We start from the raw sequence: 19,042 nt of genomic DNA, 5'->3' as shown, positions 1-19,042 counted from the left end.
CTGCTTTGAATGAACTTATCAATTGAGCTTTCACAGCCGCCTTGAGTGGAAAATTTCAGACAACTTTATATGGGGAATAAAAAGTTTTCATCTCTCCTCTGAATGACCGTGCCTTTTGAGACAGTGGACTCTGATCTAGAAACTTCAGTCAGGCAGAGGGAATTGAATATGAAGGATAAAAAGGAAAATCAAAATTGCTCCAGAAATTTAAGTGCAGGGAAAATGTAAGGGAGTGTATTGATCAGTTTAATGCTATTAACTGGTTTGTAATTTGGACTTCTTTAATATTTATGATTTGCTTCCATTTAGTCAGTGCTAACAGTTTGAGATTTCGTGCAAATGATCATCAATAGTTTTGAAAGAGGCTTGTATAAGTGGTGTAGTGGACTCGAGAAGCTAAATGGTCACCTTGTGTTACAATACAGCACAATATTTTGAAATGCAGTGATCTTTATAGATGCAGTCCTGTGCATATGCCACATATATAGCCCACCATAGGTAATCATATATACAATAGCAAAATGCCATGATTGCTGGAAGTAAGTAAAACTCAGCACTATAAGTGGGGAAGTCAACCTATATAGGATTTGTAGTTTAATGTATCAAATTTCAAACGATGTTGTAATTGATTCAAACTTGCATTTATTGTTGTCATAGGCATACATATTTGGGGTATAAATGCAATTAAAATTAGCTTCCTGCAGCAGCACAGTACATAACGAGGGCAAATATGATTAATGTCAGCCACAATTAACATAAATTATATTTAATACTAAAGCAACACACACAAAATGTTTGAGGAGCTCAGCAGGTCAGGCAGCACCTATGGAAAAGAATTAACTGTTGACGTTTTGAGCTGAGATCCTTCTTCAGGATTGAGAAGGAAGGATGAAGATGCCAGAGTAAAAAGGTGGAGGGGAAGGGGAAGGAGGCTAGCTGGAAGGCGATAAGTGAAGCCAGGTGGGTGGAAAAGGTCAAGGAGTGGAAAAGAAGGAATCTGATAGGACCAGAGTAGAAAGGAAGGGAGGAGAGGACCCAGGGGGAAGTGATAGATAGGTAAGAAGAGGTGAAAGGTCAGAGTGGTGAATAGAGGAAGAAGGGAGGTGGGGAATTTCTTTAATGGAAGGAGAAAATGATATTCATGTCATCAGCTTGGAGGCTACCCAGCTGGAATACAAGGTGTTGTTCCTCCACCCGGAGGATGACCTCATCTTGGCACAAGAGGCGGCTATGGACCGATATGCTGTCAGAACAGGAACAGGTATCTGAATTAGAATGTTTACTGGGAAGTTCTGCTTGTGGCGGATGGAGTGGAGGGGCTTGATAAATTGGTCCTCCAATTTACGACAGGTCTCATCAGGGTAGAGGAGTACGAATCAGGAGTACTGGACACAATAGATGACCCCAGCAGATCTGGCGGTGAGGGAGGAGGTGTATGGGCAAGTGTAGCACTTGGGTCACTTGCAGGGATAAGTGCCAGGAGGGAGATTAGTGGCGAGGGATGAATGGACAAGGGTATCCTGGAGGAAATGATCCCTGTGGAACGCCGGGGCTGGAAGGTAAAGGTATGTTTAGTGGTAGGATCCCTTGGAGATGGTGGAAGTTGCGGAGGAAGATATGTTGGAATCAGAGGCTCGTGGGTGGTAGGTAAGGACAACAGGAACTCTATCGCTGTTAAGGTGGCGGCAAGATGGGGTGAGCATGGATGTATGGGAATTGGAGGAGATGTGGGTGAGAACAGCATCAATAGTGGAGGGAGGGAAGCCTCGTTCTTTGAAGGAGGAGGTAATTTCAGATATCCTGGAGTGGAAAGCATCATTCTGGGAATAGATGCGGTAGAGGCAACGGAACTGAGAAAAGGGAATAGCGGCTTTACAGGAGCTAGGGTGGGAAGAATTCTAGTCACGATAACCATGGGAATCTGTAGGTTTCTAAAAGATATCAGTTGACAGTTTGTCTCCAGAGATGGAGACAGAGGGTTCAAGAGAGGGGAGATGATGGACCAAGTGAATTTAAAGGCAAGGTGGAAGTTAGAGGCGAAATTGATAAAATTGACGAGCTCAACGAGGGTGCTTGAAGCAGTGCCAATGTAGTTGTCAATGTAGCAGAGGAATAGCTGGTGAGTATTACCAGGGGAAGACTTCGAACATTGACTGTTCTATGTAACCAACCAAGAGGCAGGCGAAGTTGGGGCCCATGCAGGTGCCCATAGCTACGTTTCAAGTCTGGACAAAATGGGAGAAGCTGAAGGAAAAATTGTTGGGGGTGAGGACCAGTTCTGCCAGATGGTGGAGGGTGACGGTGGTTCTTTCATAAAGAAAGAAGCAGAAGGCTTTGAGGCCGTTTCATGGGGGAATAGAAGTGTATAGGGACTGAATGTCCATGGTGAAGATGAAGCGGTCAGGGCCAGGGAATTGAAAGTTACTGAGCAGATCAAGGGCATGAGAAGTGTCACAGATGTAAGCGGACTGAACCAAGGAGGAAAGTATTGTATCAAGGTATGAAGCCACAAGTTCAGTGGGGCAGGAATAGACAGAGACAATAGGCCTATCTGGGCAGTTTGGTTTGTGGATCTTGGGTAGGAGATAGAAGTGAGCAGTGTGGGGTCGGGCAACTGAGTTTGATTGCAGTGGATGGGAGTTCTACAGAGTTGATAAGTTGATAATATATACATTTGCATAATAACAAAATTTTTAAAAAAGTACTTCTGTAAGAATTAGTCTAATAGGAGAGTCAAGAAAAATATTGCCAAGTATTTTCAGGCTTTTCCATTTTTATTATATGTAGTAATATTTTCTTGTTTTTTTTTAGTTTGATTTAAGTATTGTCCTCTACATAGTGTTTATTTCTACATTTAATTTCTCTGAACCTTTAGAATTTGTAAAGCAGAATTTGAATAGCAGAGTCACTTGCACTTTGATTTTAAGTTAAGCAGATTTTTTTTCTTTTTTTTGGTAAATTTGAATTGTTGCTATTATTACTTGCTCTTTTTCAGTGGATGTGAAGAATATAGCTCTGTATAACATTGTACCTGTGCAACAGACTCTAAGAAAACCCACTTTCTCCAACAATGTGTTTATTGTGATTGGTGTAGTTAATTTCAATCTAAGCCTTAAACATTACTCTTTCCTTTTTGCAGCGAGAGCATTTCCTGAGCTGCTACTGGATTTCACATAGTTCAGCACTCAAACACCATGATTCTAGCCTCCCATATCTAGAACAGTATCAAATCGACAGTAAGCAGTACCGCAGGCTGTTCAAGCACTTGAGTCCGTGGTCTCATTCTGCAAATGCAGATTCATTAGCAATGTGGAGCTTTCGGCTTCTAGATGAAAATTTGGACAACCTGATCAATTTCAAAGAATTTGCGTCTGTTCTAGGTAAAACACCTTAATCTTCAAGCTGTGGGTATCTTTTTTGTAGTACTTGTATTTTTGCTTCAGATTTTTGTAATTAGAAACAACCTGTCTGTATTTGAGAGGATGTTTGCATGTGTGGAATTTGGCATCACGGGTTAACCCTGAAGTATATCAGTGGAGAGCGCTTTAGCTGATGCTGTTCCATGTAAAAGCTAAGTGTGGGTGCATTTAAACCTGAAATTATAATATGCCTTAGAGCAGTATGGTTTATTTAACAGATATTTGATTTCTTTGGAAAATCAGCAGTATTCTCTTGCCTGTTTTTTCTTTAAATATCGGATTCAGTGTGCTGCTACTACAGACATGATAGGTTTGATCAGCATCTCCAGTGTGCATAGACAGTACAACACAGCACAGGCTCCTCAGCTTATGATGTTGTGCCAGCCTTGTAATCTAATCTAAGATCATTATAGCTCTTTGCTCCCACATAGTTCTCCATTTTTTCTTTCATACATGTGCCAATCTTCATACACCTGCCTCTACCAACACCCGTAGCAGTGCGTTCCATGCACCCACTGCTCTGTTTTTATATATATTAAAAATATTCACCTCGCTTGGAATTTTCATGTTTTATTGTTTTCAACATCTAATCACAGTGGATTTAATTTAGTTTTGTTGACACTGTTTGACAGAAATAGACTATCGTGTCAAAGTGAAATCAAATCTCTACAAAGTAATATAAAATACAAAATAATTGATTGTGTAAGTATTCATCCCCTTCAAGTCAGTATTTAGTAGATGCACCTTTGACAGCAATTACCTTTGATTCTGTGTGGATAGGTCTCCGTCAGCTTTGTATATCTGGACACTGCAATTTTTCCCCATTCTTTACAAATGTACTCAACCTCTGCCAGATTGCATAGGGATCGTGAGTGAACAGCTCTTTTCAAGTCCAGCCTCAAATTCTCAATTGGATTGAGGTCTGGACTCTGACTTGGCCACTCCAGGACAGTAACTTTTTTGTTTTTAAGCCATTCCTGTGTAGCTTCGGCTTTATGCTTGGGGTCATTTTCTTGCTGGAAAACAAATCTTCTCCCAAGTCGCAGTTCTCTTGCAGACTGCATCAGGTTTTCATCCAGGATTTTCCTGTATATTCCTGCATTCATTTTATCTTCTACCCTCACAAGCCTTCCAGGGCTTGCTGTAGTGAAGCACCGCCATAGCTTGATGCAGCCACCACCATGCTTCATGGAAGGGATGGTGTGTTTTTGATGATGTGCAGTGTTTAGTCTGATGGCCAATAAGCTCAATTTTGGTCGCTTCAGACCATAGAACATTCTTCCAGCTGACTTCGGAGCCTCCCACATGTCTTCCGGCAAACTCTAGCTGAAATTTCATGAGAGTTTTTTTCAACAGTGGCTTTCTCTTTGCCACTCTTCCATAAAGTCGCGATTGGTGAAGCACCCGGGCAACATTTGTATGTGCAGTCTCTCCCATCTCAGCTTGTAACTCCTTCAGATTTGTCGTAACTCTCTTGGTGGCCTCCCTTACTAGTCCCCTTCTTGCATGGTCACTCAGTTTTTGAGGACAGCCTGCTCTAGGCAGATGTACAGCTGTGCCATATTCTTTCCATTTCTTGATGATTGACTTCACTGTACTCCAAGGGATATTCAGTGACTTGGAAATTTTCTTGTTTCCATCTCCTGACTTGTGCTTTTCAATAACCTTTTCATGGAGTTGCTTGGAGTGTTTTTTTTTTGTCTTAATGATGTAGTTTATTGTCAGGATACTGACCCACCAGCAGCTGGACCTTCCAGGTATAGGTGTATTTTTACTACAATCAATTGAAGCACCTTGACTGCACACAGGTCTCCAAAAACAGATCTCTAAAAACAGATCTCTAACTAATTATGTGACGTTTAAAACCAGTTGGCTGCACCAGTGATGATTTGGTGTGTCATATTAAATTGGGGTGAATATTTGTGCAATCAATTATTTTATGTTTTATATTTGTAATTAATTTATGTCACTTTGTAGAGATCTGTTTTCACTTTGATACGAAAGGCTCTTTTTTTGATGATCAGTGTCAAAAAAGCCAAATTAAATCCACTGTGATTCAATGTTGTAAAACAATAAAACATGAAAACTTCTGGGGGGTGGGGGGGAATACTTTTTATAGACAGGGGAATACAAGCTGACAGGTGATAGTTGAGGCCAGTTGGGGGCGAAGATGGGTGGATTGGGGAGGGGGGATGAAGTGAGAAGCTGGAAGGAGATTCAGTAGGTGGAATAGGTAAAGGGCTGAAGGGAGGAGGAATCTGATAAAGGAGAGTGGAACGTGGAAGGAGGAAGGAGACTAGGGTGAAGTGATGGGCAGGTGAGGAGTAGAGAAAAGGTGAGAGGGTAACCAGAATTTGGGCATAACCTCACCAAGCATAATGAGGTAGATTCAGAGCAACTATAAACAGGGAATGCAGAATAAAGAGAGAGGTTGCACATTTTATGTCAGGACTTCCTGGAGGGAAATTGGGAAATATGTTTTCCTTAAAAAAAAAAGTGCTCTCTTCCTCCAAACTCTGTAATTGTACTCATCTGTCCCACTTCCTCTGACAGCTCATCCATACTCCCACCATCCTTCATGTGGAAAAACCTACCCCTCCGTTTTTGCTCTGGATCTTTCCGCTCTCACTTTAAATCTGTGCCATCTTAGTTTTAGGCTCCTCTACTGTGTAAAAAAGACTGACCATCCAAAATGATGTAGATTTCAGGCACCTGCAGTGGGTGTAGTACAAGGTAGGATGCCTGACATTAACAGGATGTTCTCCTCCTTGTGCTGGATAAAATGTGTTTGATTTTTAACTGTGCCATTCAGGGCATGATTTAAGGTGGGCTACAGTGCTGGTGCTGTCCATGTCTCTCAAATGAATAAATAAATATTTTTTTAAAATGCAGAGTAGTTTATCTTTATTCTTCTATTGAATCTTTAATTAAAATGCAGAAAGGATTTGAGGTCATGGAGTAATGCATTTGTTAATCCTTTGTTGCAGATGTGATGTACAATGGATCATTTACAGACAAAATGAAATTGCTTTTTAAATTACATATTCCACCAGGTAAATCAAGTAATTACTGGAAATCCACTTGAGTATTACAAAATTAAACTCAGTGAATGAATAATGTTCTTAACCCTAGAAGATTATATTTCACTTCATGTAATTATGGTTGCTATCAGTTTTTATTAGTGAAGATACATCATTTTATACTTAATGAGTCATTTCTATTTAAAAATGCAATGGCATGTAATTACCATAGTATTAAGCTGAAGGGTGGAGTTGTTCTCTAAAAAATTGCTGATAGAATTGGCTTGGTTGTAAAGCACATTTGGGCTAACTGTGACAGTCAAATTATTTCCACAATACTAAACGGGATGATTACTCATTTACTAAATTATTGAACTGAAGCAAAATGTGCAATTTCTTCACAGGTTCCATCTCAACACAATGTTACATTTGACTCAAATATTGGGTTCAGTGGTGATGATCACATCTCAAGTAGAAAGTTATAGAAGGCTTTTATTTATTGATGTAGTTAGCACTTGTATCTAAAGCCACACAGTATTCATAGTGATCAGCTCTGACTCACAGAGCACATGATGCAGTTATTTATTTATTTAGAGATGCAGCATAGAATAATCTCTTCTGGTTCTTTGAGCCACACCACACCACCCAGCAGCACCTAATTTAATTACAGGACAATTTACAATGACCAGTTAACCTACCTGGTACGTCTTTGGACTGTGGGAAGAAACCAGGAGACCTGGAGAAAACCCATGCATTCCATGCACAGAGACTCCTTACAGAGGATGCCAGGGCTGAACTTTGAACTCCAACCTGAGCAGGAAGAGCATTGCGCTAATCACTGTGCTGCTGTGGTCAGGAGGCAAATGTACACCATAATTTGGTCAGAATTAGAATCAGGTTTATTATCACTGACATATGTCGTGAAATTTGTTGTTTTGTGGCAGCAGTACAATGCAGACATAACAAATTACTATAAATTACAATAAATAAATAGTGCAGAAGAGGAATAGCAAGGTAGTGTTCATGGGCTTCTGATCAACTCACCTCAACTGCTGGCTTGGTTAATCTCGAGAAATGATTTAAGCTGATGCATAGGCAAAGGAGCTGTTTCATTGCTGAGGTACAAAACTGAGATTGTATCTGCCTTGTTAGAGAGTGTAAAATAATCTATAGCTGTACTTGAATCGCACAGTTTCTTTGTCGGAAACTGTCCCTTGATCAGTTCTATCAAAACAATTTAGTTGCATGTCAATTTTTAGCGTTTGAAAAATTTTGCTCTGTGTTAATTGGCTCTGGAGAACATACAGTAAATGGGAGTCAGCCACCTGGCCTGTCGAGCCTACTCTGCCATTCACTAAGATCATGGCTGATCTGGCCGTGAGGTCAGCTACACCTACCTGTCTTTTCCCTCACAACCCTTAATTATCCTGCCATGTAAAAATCTATCTACTGTCACTGTCTTAATGCATTTGATGATGACTGCTTCCCTGGGCAGAGAATTCCTGATTGCGAAAAGTACGTTCCCCTTATCTCTTTCCTAAACTATTCCTCTAGTTCTGGTCTCTCACACCAGTAGAAACAACTTTCCTGCCTCTATCTTATATATCCCATTCAATTTTATATGCTTCTGTAAGATGCCTTCTGATTCTTCTGAATTTCAACAAGTATAGTGGCATGCGACTCAGTCTCTCCTCGTAGGCTAACCCCACCTTATCTCTGGAATCAATCTGGTGAACCTCCTTTGTGTCACCTCCAAAGCCAGTATTGAGTCCAGAGCTGCATGCAATACTCCAGCTACAGCTTCACCAATACTCTGTACAGTTGCAGCATAACTCAAGGAATTGATCTTAAATTCAATTCCTTTAGCAATAAAGGCCAACATTCCATTTGTCGTCTTGATAACCTGTTGCGGCTGCAAATCAATTTTTTTGTGATTCATGCACAAGTACTCCCAAGTTCCTCTGCACAACAGCATGCTGCAATCTTTAACAATTTAAATAATAACTTGAACTTCTGTTTTCCCTTCCAAAGTGGATGACCTCTTGTTTCCCAACTGTACTCCATTTGCCAGACTTGCCCATTCACTAAGCCTATCTGTATCTATCTGCCCTCTCCGCATCCTCTGCACAACTTGTATTTTCCACTCAATTTACTGTCATCAGCAAATTAGGAAGTTATTGATTTAAACAGTGACCACAATTCACTAATAAATTCACTGTGAAACAGTTTGAAATGTCTTTAAGAAGAATAGATGTAATTTCACAATTAATTTGGTAATGATTTGACTTTGTTAATCTTCTGCTTGCAGCATTTATTGAAGATGAAGGAATAATTCCCATGGCGTCAAAACACCCAGAACTTTTTGAAGGAGCAAAGACCTATGGTGATCAGCTTAATGGTTTGCACTTTTTTGTTCAAATCTTTGACTTTGAGTGGGTACACTGTAAATGGTTGATCACTTACATTCAGTGTTCTCCATGTGACTGATGTGGTTAGAAGACAACACAGTTATCGTAGCACTTTCCAGTGGCTGCTGTAAGAAACATAGAAAATAGGTGCAGGAGTAGGCCATTCGGCCCTTCGAGCCTGCACCGCCATTCAGTATGATCATGGCTGATCATCCAACTCAGAACCCTGTACCAGCCTTCCCTCCATACCCCCGATCCCTTTAGCCACAAGGGCCATATCTAACTCCCTCTTAAATATAGCCAATGAACTGGCCTCAACTGTTTCCTGTGGCAGAGAATTCCACAGATTCGCCACTCTCTGTGTGAAGAAGTTTTTCCTAATCTCGGTCCTAAAAGGCTTCACCTTTATCCTCAAACTGTGACCCCTTGTTCTGGACTTCCCCAACATCGGGAACAATCTTCCTGCATCTAGCCTGTCCAATCCCTTTAGGATTTTTAAACGCAAACAACAGGAATTCTGCAGATGCTGGAAATTCAAGCAACACACATCAAAGTTGCTGGTGAACGCAGCAGGCCAGGCAGCATCTGTAGGAAGAGGTGCAGTCGACGTTTCAGGCCGAGACCCTTTGTCAGACCCTTAGTCCTGACGAAGGGTCTCGGCCTGAAGCATCGACTGCACCTCTTCCTACAGATGCTGCCTGGCCTGCTGCGTTCACCAGCAACTTTGATCTGTGTCCCTTTAGGATTTTATACGTTTTAATAAGATCCCCCCTCAATCTTCTAAATTCCAACGAGTATAAGCCTAGTTCATTCAGTCTTTCATCGTATGAAAGTCCTGCCATCCCAGGAATCAATCTGGTGAACCTTCTTTGTACTCCCTCTATGGCAAGGATGTCTTTCCTCAGATTAGGGGACCAAAACTGCACACAATACTCCAGGTGTGGTCTCACCAAGGCCTTGTACAACTGTAGTAGTACCTCCCTGCTCCCGTACTCGATCAGGGTCGGGGTTCAATCCTTGCTGCCATCTGTAAGGAGTTTTTGCGTTCTCCCTGTGACCATGTGAGTTTCATCCAGTGGTCTGCTTTCCATAGTTGTACAATTGCTATATTGGCGCTGTAAACATGGCAACACTTGCAGGTTTCCCCCAGCACACATCAGAATGTGTCGATCGTTGAAGCAAATGACACATTTCACTGAATGTTTTGATGTACATGTGACAAATAAAGCTGATCTTTAATCTCTGATCTCTACGTTGGTAAGACTAGGCAGCCATTGTACAGAGCAGCAGTATTCTGTCCATAACAGCAGTCATGAGCTTCTGGTAGCATGTAATTTCAACTTCCAATCCCAGTCCCACACTGATCGATCTGTTCTTGATATTCTCCACTGCTGTGCTGCATCACAAAGCAAGCTACAAGAACATCTCATTCTGCTTGGCTCACTTTCCCATTGGCAGGAAAATTGAATTTTCTGATATTGGGTAACCCACTCCATCTGTGTTCCTTCTCCACTCCCATTAGGGTCCTGATGAAGGGTCTTGGCCCAAATCTTCGACTGTTTATTCCTTTCCATACATGCTGCCTGACTTGCTGAGTTCCTCCAGCATTTTGTATATGTTATACTAGGGTCTTCCCCCTCTTTGTTCACCTTGTCCATTTCGCCCCCTCATTACCTAAACATGCTCCTCTCCACCAAGTTCCACGTGCCCAACACCAATGTACCTGGGATATCTCTGTTCCTTTTCCTGTTCCTATCCCCGCTTGGTTCTATAAACCTGTTCTCCCTCACAATGAGCGTTGCACCCCTCTGGTTCCAGGGCAAAGTACCAAGGTGCATGGAAGAGTGAGTAAGCAGAGATGAAGCAATTTTGACAACATTTTAGGTAGCATTGTGCCCAGATACAAAACTCATTATTTTGAATTAAATTGTGCACAGAGTGCACAGTTAAGCTGACCATCGAGCTGGAACATATTTTCAGATTGCAGATGCTTTTTGCCTGACCTGCTTTGTTGATTTGTTGTAAAGGAATGATGTGAGAGTAGCAAGTTTGACCTGGGCATTGGAGGATGGTAATTTTTGACAGGACCTAGAACTAGGGAACCAGAGTTTACCTTCTAGTCTGACATTCCACTTGTAAACCCCTTGACATCTGGACTGTCAAAACAGATGGATGAGAAGCACATTGCTTTATCTGAGGACTTTTATTGTTGTCAACTGAATGGCATTACTTGGATCTTGTGCAGTTTTTATAAACTTTGATTGAAAATGGGTATGTGTAATGGTTTAACAGTGTTGAGGAAGGAGCTGAGAAAAGAAGAGAAATTATGTTTTCTCCCTATGCCCTCGTCACCCCTTCCCTAATTATAGCTTGTATGATTATCATTGTAAGAAATATTTCTAATAAAAAATGGAGTTTCCACATACTCCATGTTTTGCTTGTTTAAAGTGTTACAGAGTGGAAACAGACCCTTCAGTCCAGCTCGACAATGCTGACCACGATGCCAATCTGTGCTAATCTCATTTTCCTGCATTTGACTCATTTCCTTTTATTTCTTTCTTCTCCATGTTCCTGTCCAAATGTTATTTAAATGCAATAATTGTTTCTGCCTCTACCGCTTATTCTGGCAGCTTGTTCCATTAACCCACCTCTTTCTGTATGGATAAACTTGCCCATCGGATCACTTTTTAAATACTTTTCCTTTCACGTTAAACTGATGCCCTCTAGCTTTAGACTTACCTATCCATGGAAAAAGACTATGATCGTTTGCCCTATGTGTGCCCCTCGACCTCCTGCAGTGCAATGTGAACAAACCCAGTCTCTCCTTGTAACTGAAGCCCTCCATTCCAGGCAGCATTTTGGAGAGTTTCCTTTGCATTCTTTCTAGCACTGGCGTATCGTTTCTATAGTGTGGTGACCAGAACTGCACACATTATTCCAAGTGTGGCCTGGCCCTTTGAGGCAGCAAAAGAGTACAGATGTCTCTACAGAATCTCCTTTGTAGACTCCGTCTATATTTTTTCACTGCCTCCGTAACACAGTAATCAAAGACCCACCCACCCACCCACCCCAATCATCCTGTTTTCCCTCTTCCATCAGTCAGAGGATAAAAGCCTGAAAGCATGTACCACCAGGTTCAAAGACTATTGTTTTCAAACTCTTGTGCGGTAAGGTGGACTCTTGGCCTCACCATCTACCTTTACGATCTTACAGTTTTATCATTTACCTGTGTAGCCCCCCCCCGGCCACCCTCAGGGTCGCTCGGCTCGCTGTCGTCTAGAGAAACAGCCTCGGCCCCGCCAAACTGGATAATTTGTTTGTGTGGATGCTGTGTAATGTACCCCACCCTGCCCAAATAACAGACAATACACCAGATGCAATCAAATGATTTACAGTTTATAGATATTACTGGAACTATATAATTAAGAGAGAATAAAATATAAAAGGAAAATAAAAGGCGCCACACTTATCAAAGTTCAATCTCTTCGTGCACAAACAGTTGGAGCTCAAGGACCACCTTCTTCACCCTGCGACCCCTCGGACCACCTCGACCGGCCGCCTAGGACCAACAACGTTGGTCGACCAGACGCTCCACACGAGTCCGAGTCCGTCTCCTCGCCGAACGCCCTCCTCGGGGTCCGACCCTGTTAGCGGACATCACAGCACCTCGTCCATCCTCTGTCTCGCTCTCCCGTCTTCTGCCCCAAAACCCCGCGCATACAGTATCTTCAAATAAACCAAAAACGTAACAACTATCCCAATTGGTTAATAACATATTTCTTATCACACACTAAACCAAAAGAAGCTGCTAGCGCAAACTTTCTCAGCGTTTAACACAACAAAGCCGCATTCCCCAGATTAACATAACAAAGACGCCATTTTAATTAGCCTCCGCAGGAACATAAAAGTCGAAACCCCCTGACACCTGCACTGTACTTTTTCAGTAGCTTTTACACTTTATTCTGCATTGTTATTGTTTTACCTTGTTCTAGCTCAATACACTGTGTAATGATTTGGTATGTATAAGCAGTGTGTAAGACAAGCTGTTCACTGTATCTTGGTACATGTGACAATAATAAATTATTCCAATTCCAGGACCATACCAATGTCTGGTGCAGCTGCAATGTGTTGTCCCAACTCTTGCATCCAGTGTCCCTACTAATGAAAGCAAGCAGGCCCAGCCCCTTCTTCACTACCCTATCCACATGGGTCACCTTTACAGGGAACAAGGAACTTGTGCTTCAGATTACCTCTTATACATCAATTTTCTTATGTAATTTACTAATAAATGTAGTTACATTTGTAAGGCAAGATTTCCTGTACACAAATCCATGCTGACTCCTCTTAATTAATCCCAGTCTTTCCAAGTAATCTCAAATCCTATTGGTAAAATCGCTTCTCCTAATTATTTCGCGACCTCTGATGTAAGGCTTATTCCTACCGCCCTTCTGAATATGGGAACAACGTTAGCTACTTGGAGTCTTCCAGTAACATACCCATGGCTAAAGATGATGCAAAAATTTCTGTCAGAGCTCTAGCAATTTCTACTGTTGCTTCCTGCAACCTTCTGGGATAGATTTCGTCAGGCCCTGGGGATCTTGCTGCCTTGTCAAAGTAGTGATTAGCACAACACCATTACAGCTTGGGGGGCTTCAGAGTTCGGAGATCATTCCTGCTGTCTTCTGTAAGGAGTCTCTCAGTACCTTCTTCCTTGTGGAATGTGTGGGGGTTTTTTTTCAGGTTCTCTGGTTTTCTCCCACGGTACAAAGATATCTTCATGTGTGTGAAGGATGTAAGAAATAAAGTCAATTCAATTCAATTCGATGTAAGAATATAAGAACATAGAAATAGGAGCAGGAGTAGGCTATCTGGCCTGCTGATAAGTTTAATAAGTTCATGGACTCAACTCTACCTACCTGCTTTTTCCCCATAGCCCTTAATACCCCTACTATGCAAAAATCTATCCAGCCTTGTCTTAAATATATTTACTGAGGTAGCCTCTACTGCTTCATTGGGCAGAGACTTCCATAGATTCACCACTCTTTGGGAAAAGCTGTTCCTCCTCATCTCTGTCCTAAACCTACACTCCCGAATCTTGAAACTATGTCCCCTAGTTCTAATCTCACCTACCAGTGGAAACAATTTTCCTGCCTCTATCTTATTTATCCCTATCATAATTTTATTTGTGTCTATAAGATCTCCTCTGGTCCTTCTGAATTCCAGAGAGTGCAGTCCTAGGTGACTCAATATCTCTTCATAGTCTAACTCCCTCATCTCTGGAATCAACCTGGTGAACCTCCTCTGCACCACCTCCAAAGCCAGCATATCCTTCCTCAAGTAAGGAGACCAGAACTGCACTCAGTATTCCAGACGCGGCTTCACCAGTACCCTATACAGTTGCAGCATAACCTCCCTGCTCTTAAATTCAATCCCTCTGGCAATGACAGCCAACAATCCATTTGCTTTCTTGATAGCCTGTTGCACTTGCAAAGCAACCTTTTGCGATTCATGCTCAAGCTTTCCCAATTTTACCATTTAAATAATAATCTGCTCTTTCATTTTTGCTTCTAAAGTGGATGACCTCGCATTTACCAACATTGTGCTCCATCTGCCAGACCCTTGCCCACTCACTTAACCTATCTGTATCTGCCTGTTCCCGCTGCACAATTTGCTTTTTCACTCAATTTAGTGTCATCAGCAAACTTAGATACACTCACACCTAGGCCCCTCTTCCAGATTGTTAATGTATACCATGAACGGTTGCGGGCCCAGCATCAACCCCTGCGGCTCACCGCTGATTGCCAATTAGAGAAACACCCATGTATCCCAAATCTCTGCTTCCTATTGGTTAACCAATTCTCTATCCATGCTAATACATCACCCCAATTTTATGCATCCTTATATTATGGATAAAGCTTTTATGTGGTACCTTATCAATGTCTTCTGGAAATCCAAGTAAGTAATGTCCGTCTGTCCTCCAACTGGGCTTGTTACATCTTCAAAAAATTGCAGTAAGTTTGTCAAACAGGACCTGCCTTTGCTGATTCCATGCAGCATCTGCCTGATGGATCCATTTCTTTCCAGATGCCTCACTATTTCTTCTTTAATGATAGCTTCAAGTATTTTCTCAACTATGGATGTTAAACTAATTGGCCTATAGTTACCTGCCTTTTCCCTACATCCTCTTTTGAACAATGGCATGACATTTGCTGCCTTCCAATCTGCTGAGATCTGCCCAGAGTCCAGAGAATTTTGGTAAGTTATCACCAAAGCCTCAACTATAACCTCTGCTATTTCTTTCAGTACCCTGGGATGAATTCCATCAGGACCAGGGGACTTGTCAATCTTTAGGCCCACAAGTTTGCTCAGCACTATCTCTTTAGTGATAGCTATTGTATTGAGGTCCTCACTTCCCAATGCATCCATGTCATCTCTCTTCGGCATGTTGGACATGTCGTCCATTGTGAAAACTGACACAAAATAGTTTATCAAAGTCTCGGCCATTTCCTCATTACACAACATCAATTTTCCCCTCCTCGTCCTCCACGGGGACCTGCGTTCACTTTAGCAACCCTTTTCCGCTTTATATAATTTTAAAAACTTCTACTATCCATTTTTATTTTGTGCTAGTTTATTTTCATAATCTAACTTTCTTTTCTTTATTGTTCGCTTAGTGGTTCTTAGTTGCTTTTTAAAGTTTTCCCAATCTTCCAGTTTCCCACTACACTTGGCGACTTTGTATGCACAAGTTTTTAGTTTTATGTCTTCTTTTATTTCCTTAGTTATCCATGGCTGTCTCTCCCCACCCTTAAAGTCTTTGCTTTTAACTGGAATATATTTTGTTGAGCACCATGAAAAGTCTCTGAAAGCTTTCTATTGTTTCTCAACCATCCCACCATATAGCCTGTTCCCTGTCTACCCTATCCAACTCCTCCCTCATCCTGTTGTGGTCTCCCTTTTTTAGGCATAATACACTAGTTTTAGATTGAACTATTGCACCCTGCATTTGTATGAGAAACTCAGTCATGCTGTGATCACTCTTTCCAAGGGGATCCCTAACTACAAGATTGCTAATTTTACTTGCTCATTGCACAGGACCAGATTCAGGATAGCATGTTCCCTTGTAGGTTCATAGAATATAGAAATGTACAGCACATTACAGGCTCACAGGCCCTTTGGCCCACAATGTTGTGCCGACCATATCTTCTACTCTAGAAGCTGTCTAGGATATCTCTACTCCATAGCCCTCTGTTTTCCTAAGCTCCATGTAAAAGACCCTATTGTATCCACCTCTACCACTGTGGCTGACTGTGCAATCCATGCACCCACCACTTTCTGTGTGAAAATCTTACCTCTGGCATTCCCCTTGTACCTACTTGTAAGCACCTTAAAACTGTGCCCCCTCATGTTAGCCATTTCAGCCCTGGGAAAAAGCCTCTGGCTATCCACATGATCAGTGCCTCTCATCATCTTGTACACCTCTATCAGATCACCTCTCATCCTTCGTCACTCCAAGGAGAAAAGTCCAAGTTTGCTTAACCTATTTTCATGAGGCATGCTCTCCAATCCATGCACCATCCTTGTAAGTCTCCTCTGCACTTCATCTCACTGATCCTCCACACTGCCAAGAGTCTTATCATTAATATTATATTCTGTCTTCAAATTTGGCTTATCAAAATGAACCACTTCACGCGTATCTGGGTTGAACTCCATCTGTCACTCTCAGCCCAGTTCTGCATCCTACTAATGTCCCGCTGTAACTTCTGACAACCCTGCAGACTATCCACAACACCCCCAACTTTTGTGTCATCAGCAAACTTACTAACCCACCTTCTATTTCCTCATCCAGGTCACTTATAAAAATCACAATGCGGAGGGGTCCCAGAACAGATCCCTATGGAACACCAATGGTCACTGACCTCCATGCAGAATATGAATCATCTACAACCACCCTTTGCCTTTTGTGGGGCAAGCCAGTTCTGGATCCACAAAGAAGATCTCCTTGGTTCCCATTCTTCCTTACTTTTTGAATGAGCCTTGCATGGATAACCTTATCAAATGCCTTATGAAATCCATATGCACTACATAATCTTTGATATCTCTCCAAATGCTCATAAATCCTGCCTCTCAGGATCTTCTCCAACAACTTGCCCACCACTGAAGTAAGGCTTGTCTATATTGTCCTGTGTTATCTCTACTCCCTTTCTTGAACAAGGGAACAACATTTGCAACCTTCTAATCCTTTGCTACTTCTCCCATCCCCATTGATGATGCAAAGGTCATCACCAGAGGCTCAGCAATCTCCTCCCTCGCTTCCCACAGTAGCCTGGGGTATATTTCATCTGGTCCCGGCGACTTGTCTAACTTAATAGATTTCAAAAGCTCTAGCACATCCTGTTTCTTTCTTTCTTTTTTTTGTAATTTTTTTATTGAAGTAAATCATCAAACATTTCCATAAGATGTATTTCAGATATTGTACATAAATATCATATAATCATATTTGCCACAAATCTCCACATAATATTTATCCGAGGTATACACCTATAGAAAAGAGAGGAAAAAAAGAACAAGCAAAAGGAGAAAACTATGTACAAGTTGGGAGTGATCTTTTTTTACAACATATTCCTTGATTTGTGAGAATAAAATCAGGGCTATGAGGTGTTATGTAGTTGAGCCATTTTTCCCAGTATGAATCAAATTGTTCCAACTTATGATTAACAGGTGTCTATACGCTCAAGCGTTTCAGTCTGCTGTTAGTTATCCCCATAATCGCCAAGGTCCTTTTCACTAGTGAATACTAAAGCAAAGCATTCATTAAATACCTCCACTACCTCCTCTGACTCCGTGCACACATTTCCACTATCGCTCCAGATTGGTCCTGTTCTCACACGGCTCATCCTCTTGCTCTTCACATACTTGTAGAATGCCTTGGGGCTTTCCTTAATCCTGCTCACCAAGGCTTTCTCATGGCCCCTTCTAGCTCACCTAATTTCATTCTCGAGCTCCTTCCTGGCAACCATATAATTTTCTAGAGCTCTAACAGTACCTAGTTTCTTGAACCTTTCATGAGTTTTTCTTTTCTTCTTAGCTAGATTTTCTACATATAAAAACCTACAGCACAATACAGGCCCTTTGGCCCTCAAAGTTGTGCCAAACATGTCCCTTCCTTAGAAATCGCTAGGCTTACCTGTAGCCCTCTATTTTTCTAAGCTCCATGTACCTATCCAAAAGTCTCTTAAAAGACCCTATCGTATCCGCCTCCACCACCGTTGCTGGCAGCCCATTCCATGCACTCACCACTCTCTGAGTAAAATATCCTTGGTACACCATGGTTCTTTTACCTTACCATCGTTTCCCTGCTTCAATGGAACATACCTATGCAGAATGTCATGCAAAGGTTCCCTGAACATTTGCCACATTTCTGCCGTGCATTTCCATGAGAACATCTGCTCCCAATTTATGTTCCCAAGTTCATGCCTAGTAGCATCATATTTCCCCCCTACCCCAATTAAATGTCTTCCCAAATTGTCTGATCATATCCCTCTCCAGCTCTATGGTAAAGGAGATAGAGTTGTGATCACTATCTCCAAAATGCTCTCCCACCGAGAGATCCGACACCCGACCAGGTTCATTTCCCAATACCAGATCAAGTACAGCCTCTCCTTTATTTGGCTTATCTATATATTGCAACAGGAAACCTTCCTGAACACACCTAACAAACTCCACTCCATCTAACCCCCTTGCTCTAAGGAAATGCCAGTCAGTATTAGGAAAGTTAAAATCACCCATCAAAACAACCCTATTATTATTGCACTGTTCCAGAATTTGCCTCCCTATCTGCTCCACGATGTCTCTGTTACTATTGGGGGGGTCTATAAAAAACACCCAGTAGAGTTATTGCCCCTTCCTGTTTCTGTCTTACACCCACAATGGCTCAGTAGATAATCCCTTCATGTCTTCTTCCTTTGCTGCAGCCATGATACAACCCCTGATTAGCAATGCCACCCCCACCTCCTTTGCCTCCCTCCCTGTCCTTTTTAAAACATCTAATACTCAGCACACTCAGCAGCCATTCCTGACCTTGAGTCATCCTAGTCTTTGTAATGGCCACAACGTCATAGATCCATGGATTGATCCACGCTCTTAGTGGATCTCTCATGGTCTGAGTCGACGTTCCCTTCCCTCCCCCCCCCCC

The 19,042-nt window shown here is 41.9% G+C and overlaps 1 protein-coding gene across 2 annotated transcripts in view; it reads left to right on the top strand.

Annotated features, from left to right (window-relative positions):
• Positions 1 to 19,042, top strand: part of tbc1d8b (TBC1 domain family member 8B) — a 107,406-nt gene that overhangs the window by 69,836 nt on the left and 18,528 nt on the right. For both annotated transcript variants that reach the window (XM_063061123.1, XM_063061124.1), the window contains exons 16-18: positions 3,140 to 3,380; positions 6,407 to 6,472; positions 8,748 to 8,837. In XM_063061123.1, coding sequence (XP_062917193.1) covers positions 3,140 to 3,380; positions 6,407 to 6,472; positions 8,748 to 8,837 — 397 coding nt within the window. The remainder of the gene's footprint in view (positions 1 to 3,139; positions 3,381 to 6,406; positions 6,473 to 8,747; positions 8,838 to 19,042) is intronic.

Source organism: Mobula hypostoma, chromosome 10, assembly GCF_963921235.1.
Source record: "Mobula hypostoma chromosome 10, sMobHyp1.1, whole genome shotgun sequence".
Lineage (NCBI taxonomy): Eukaryota > Metazoa > Chordata > Chondrichthyes > Myliobatiformes > Myliobatidae > Mobula > Mobula hypostoma.
The sequence above is the reverse complement of the archived record's forward strand: the minus strand, read 5'-3'. Positions and strand labels throughout refer to the sequence as shown.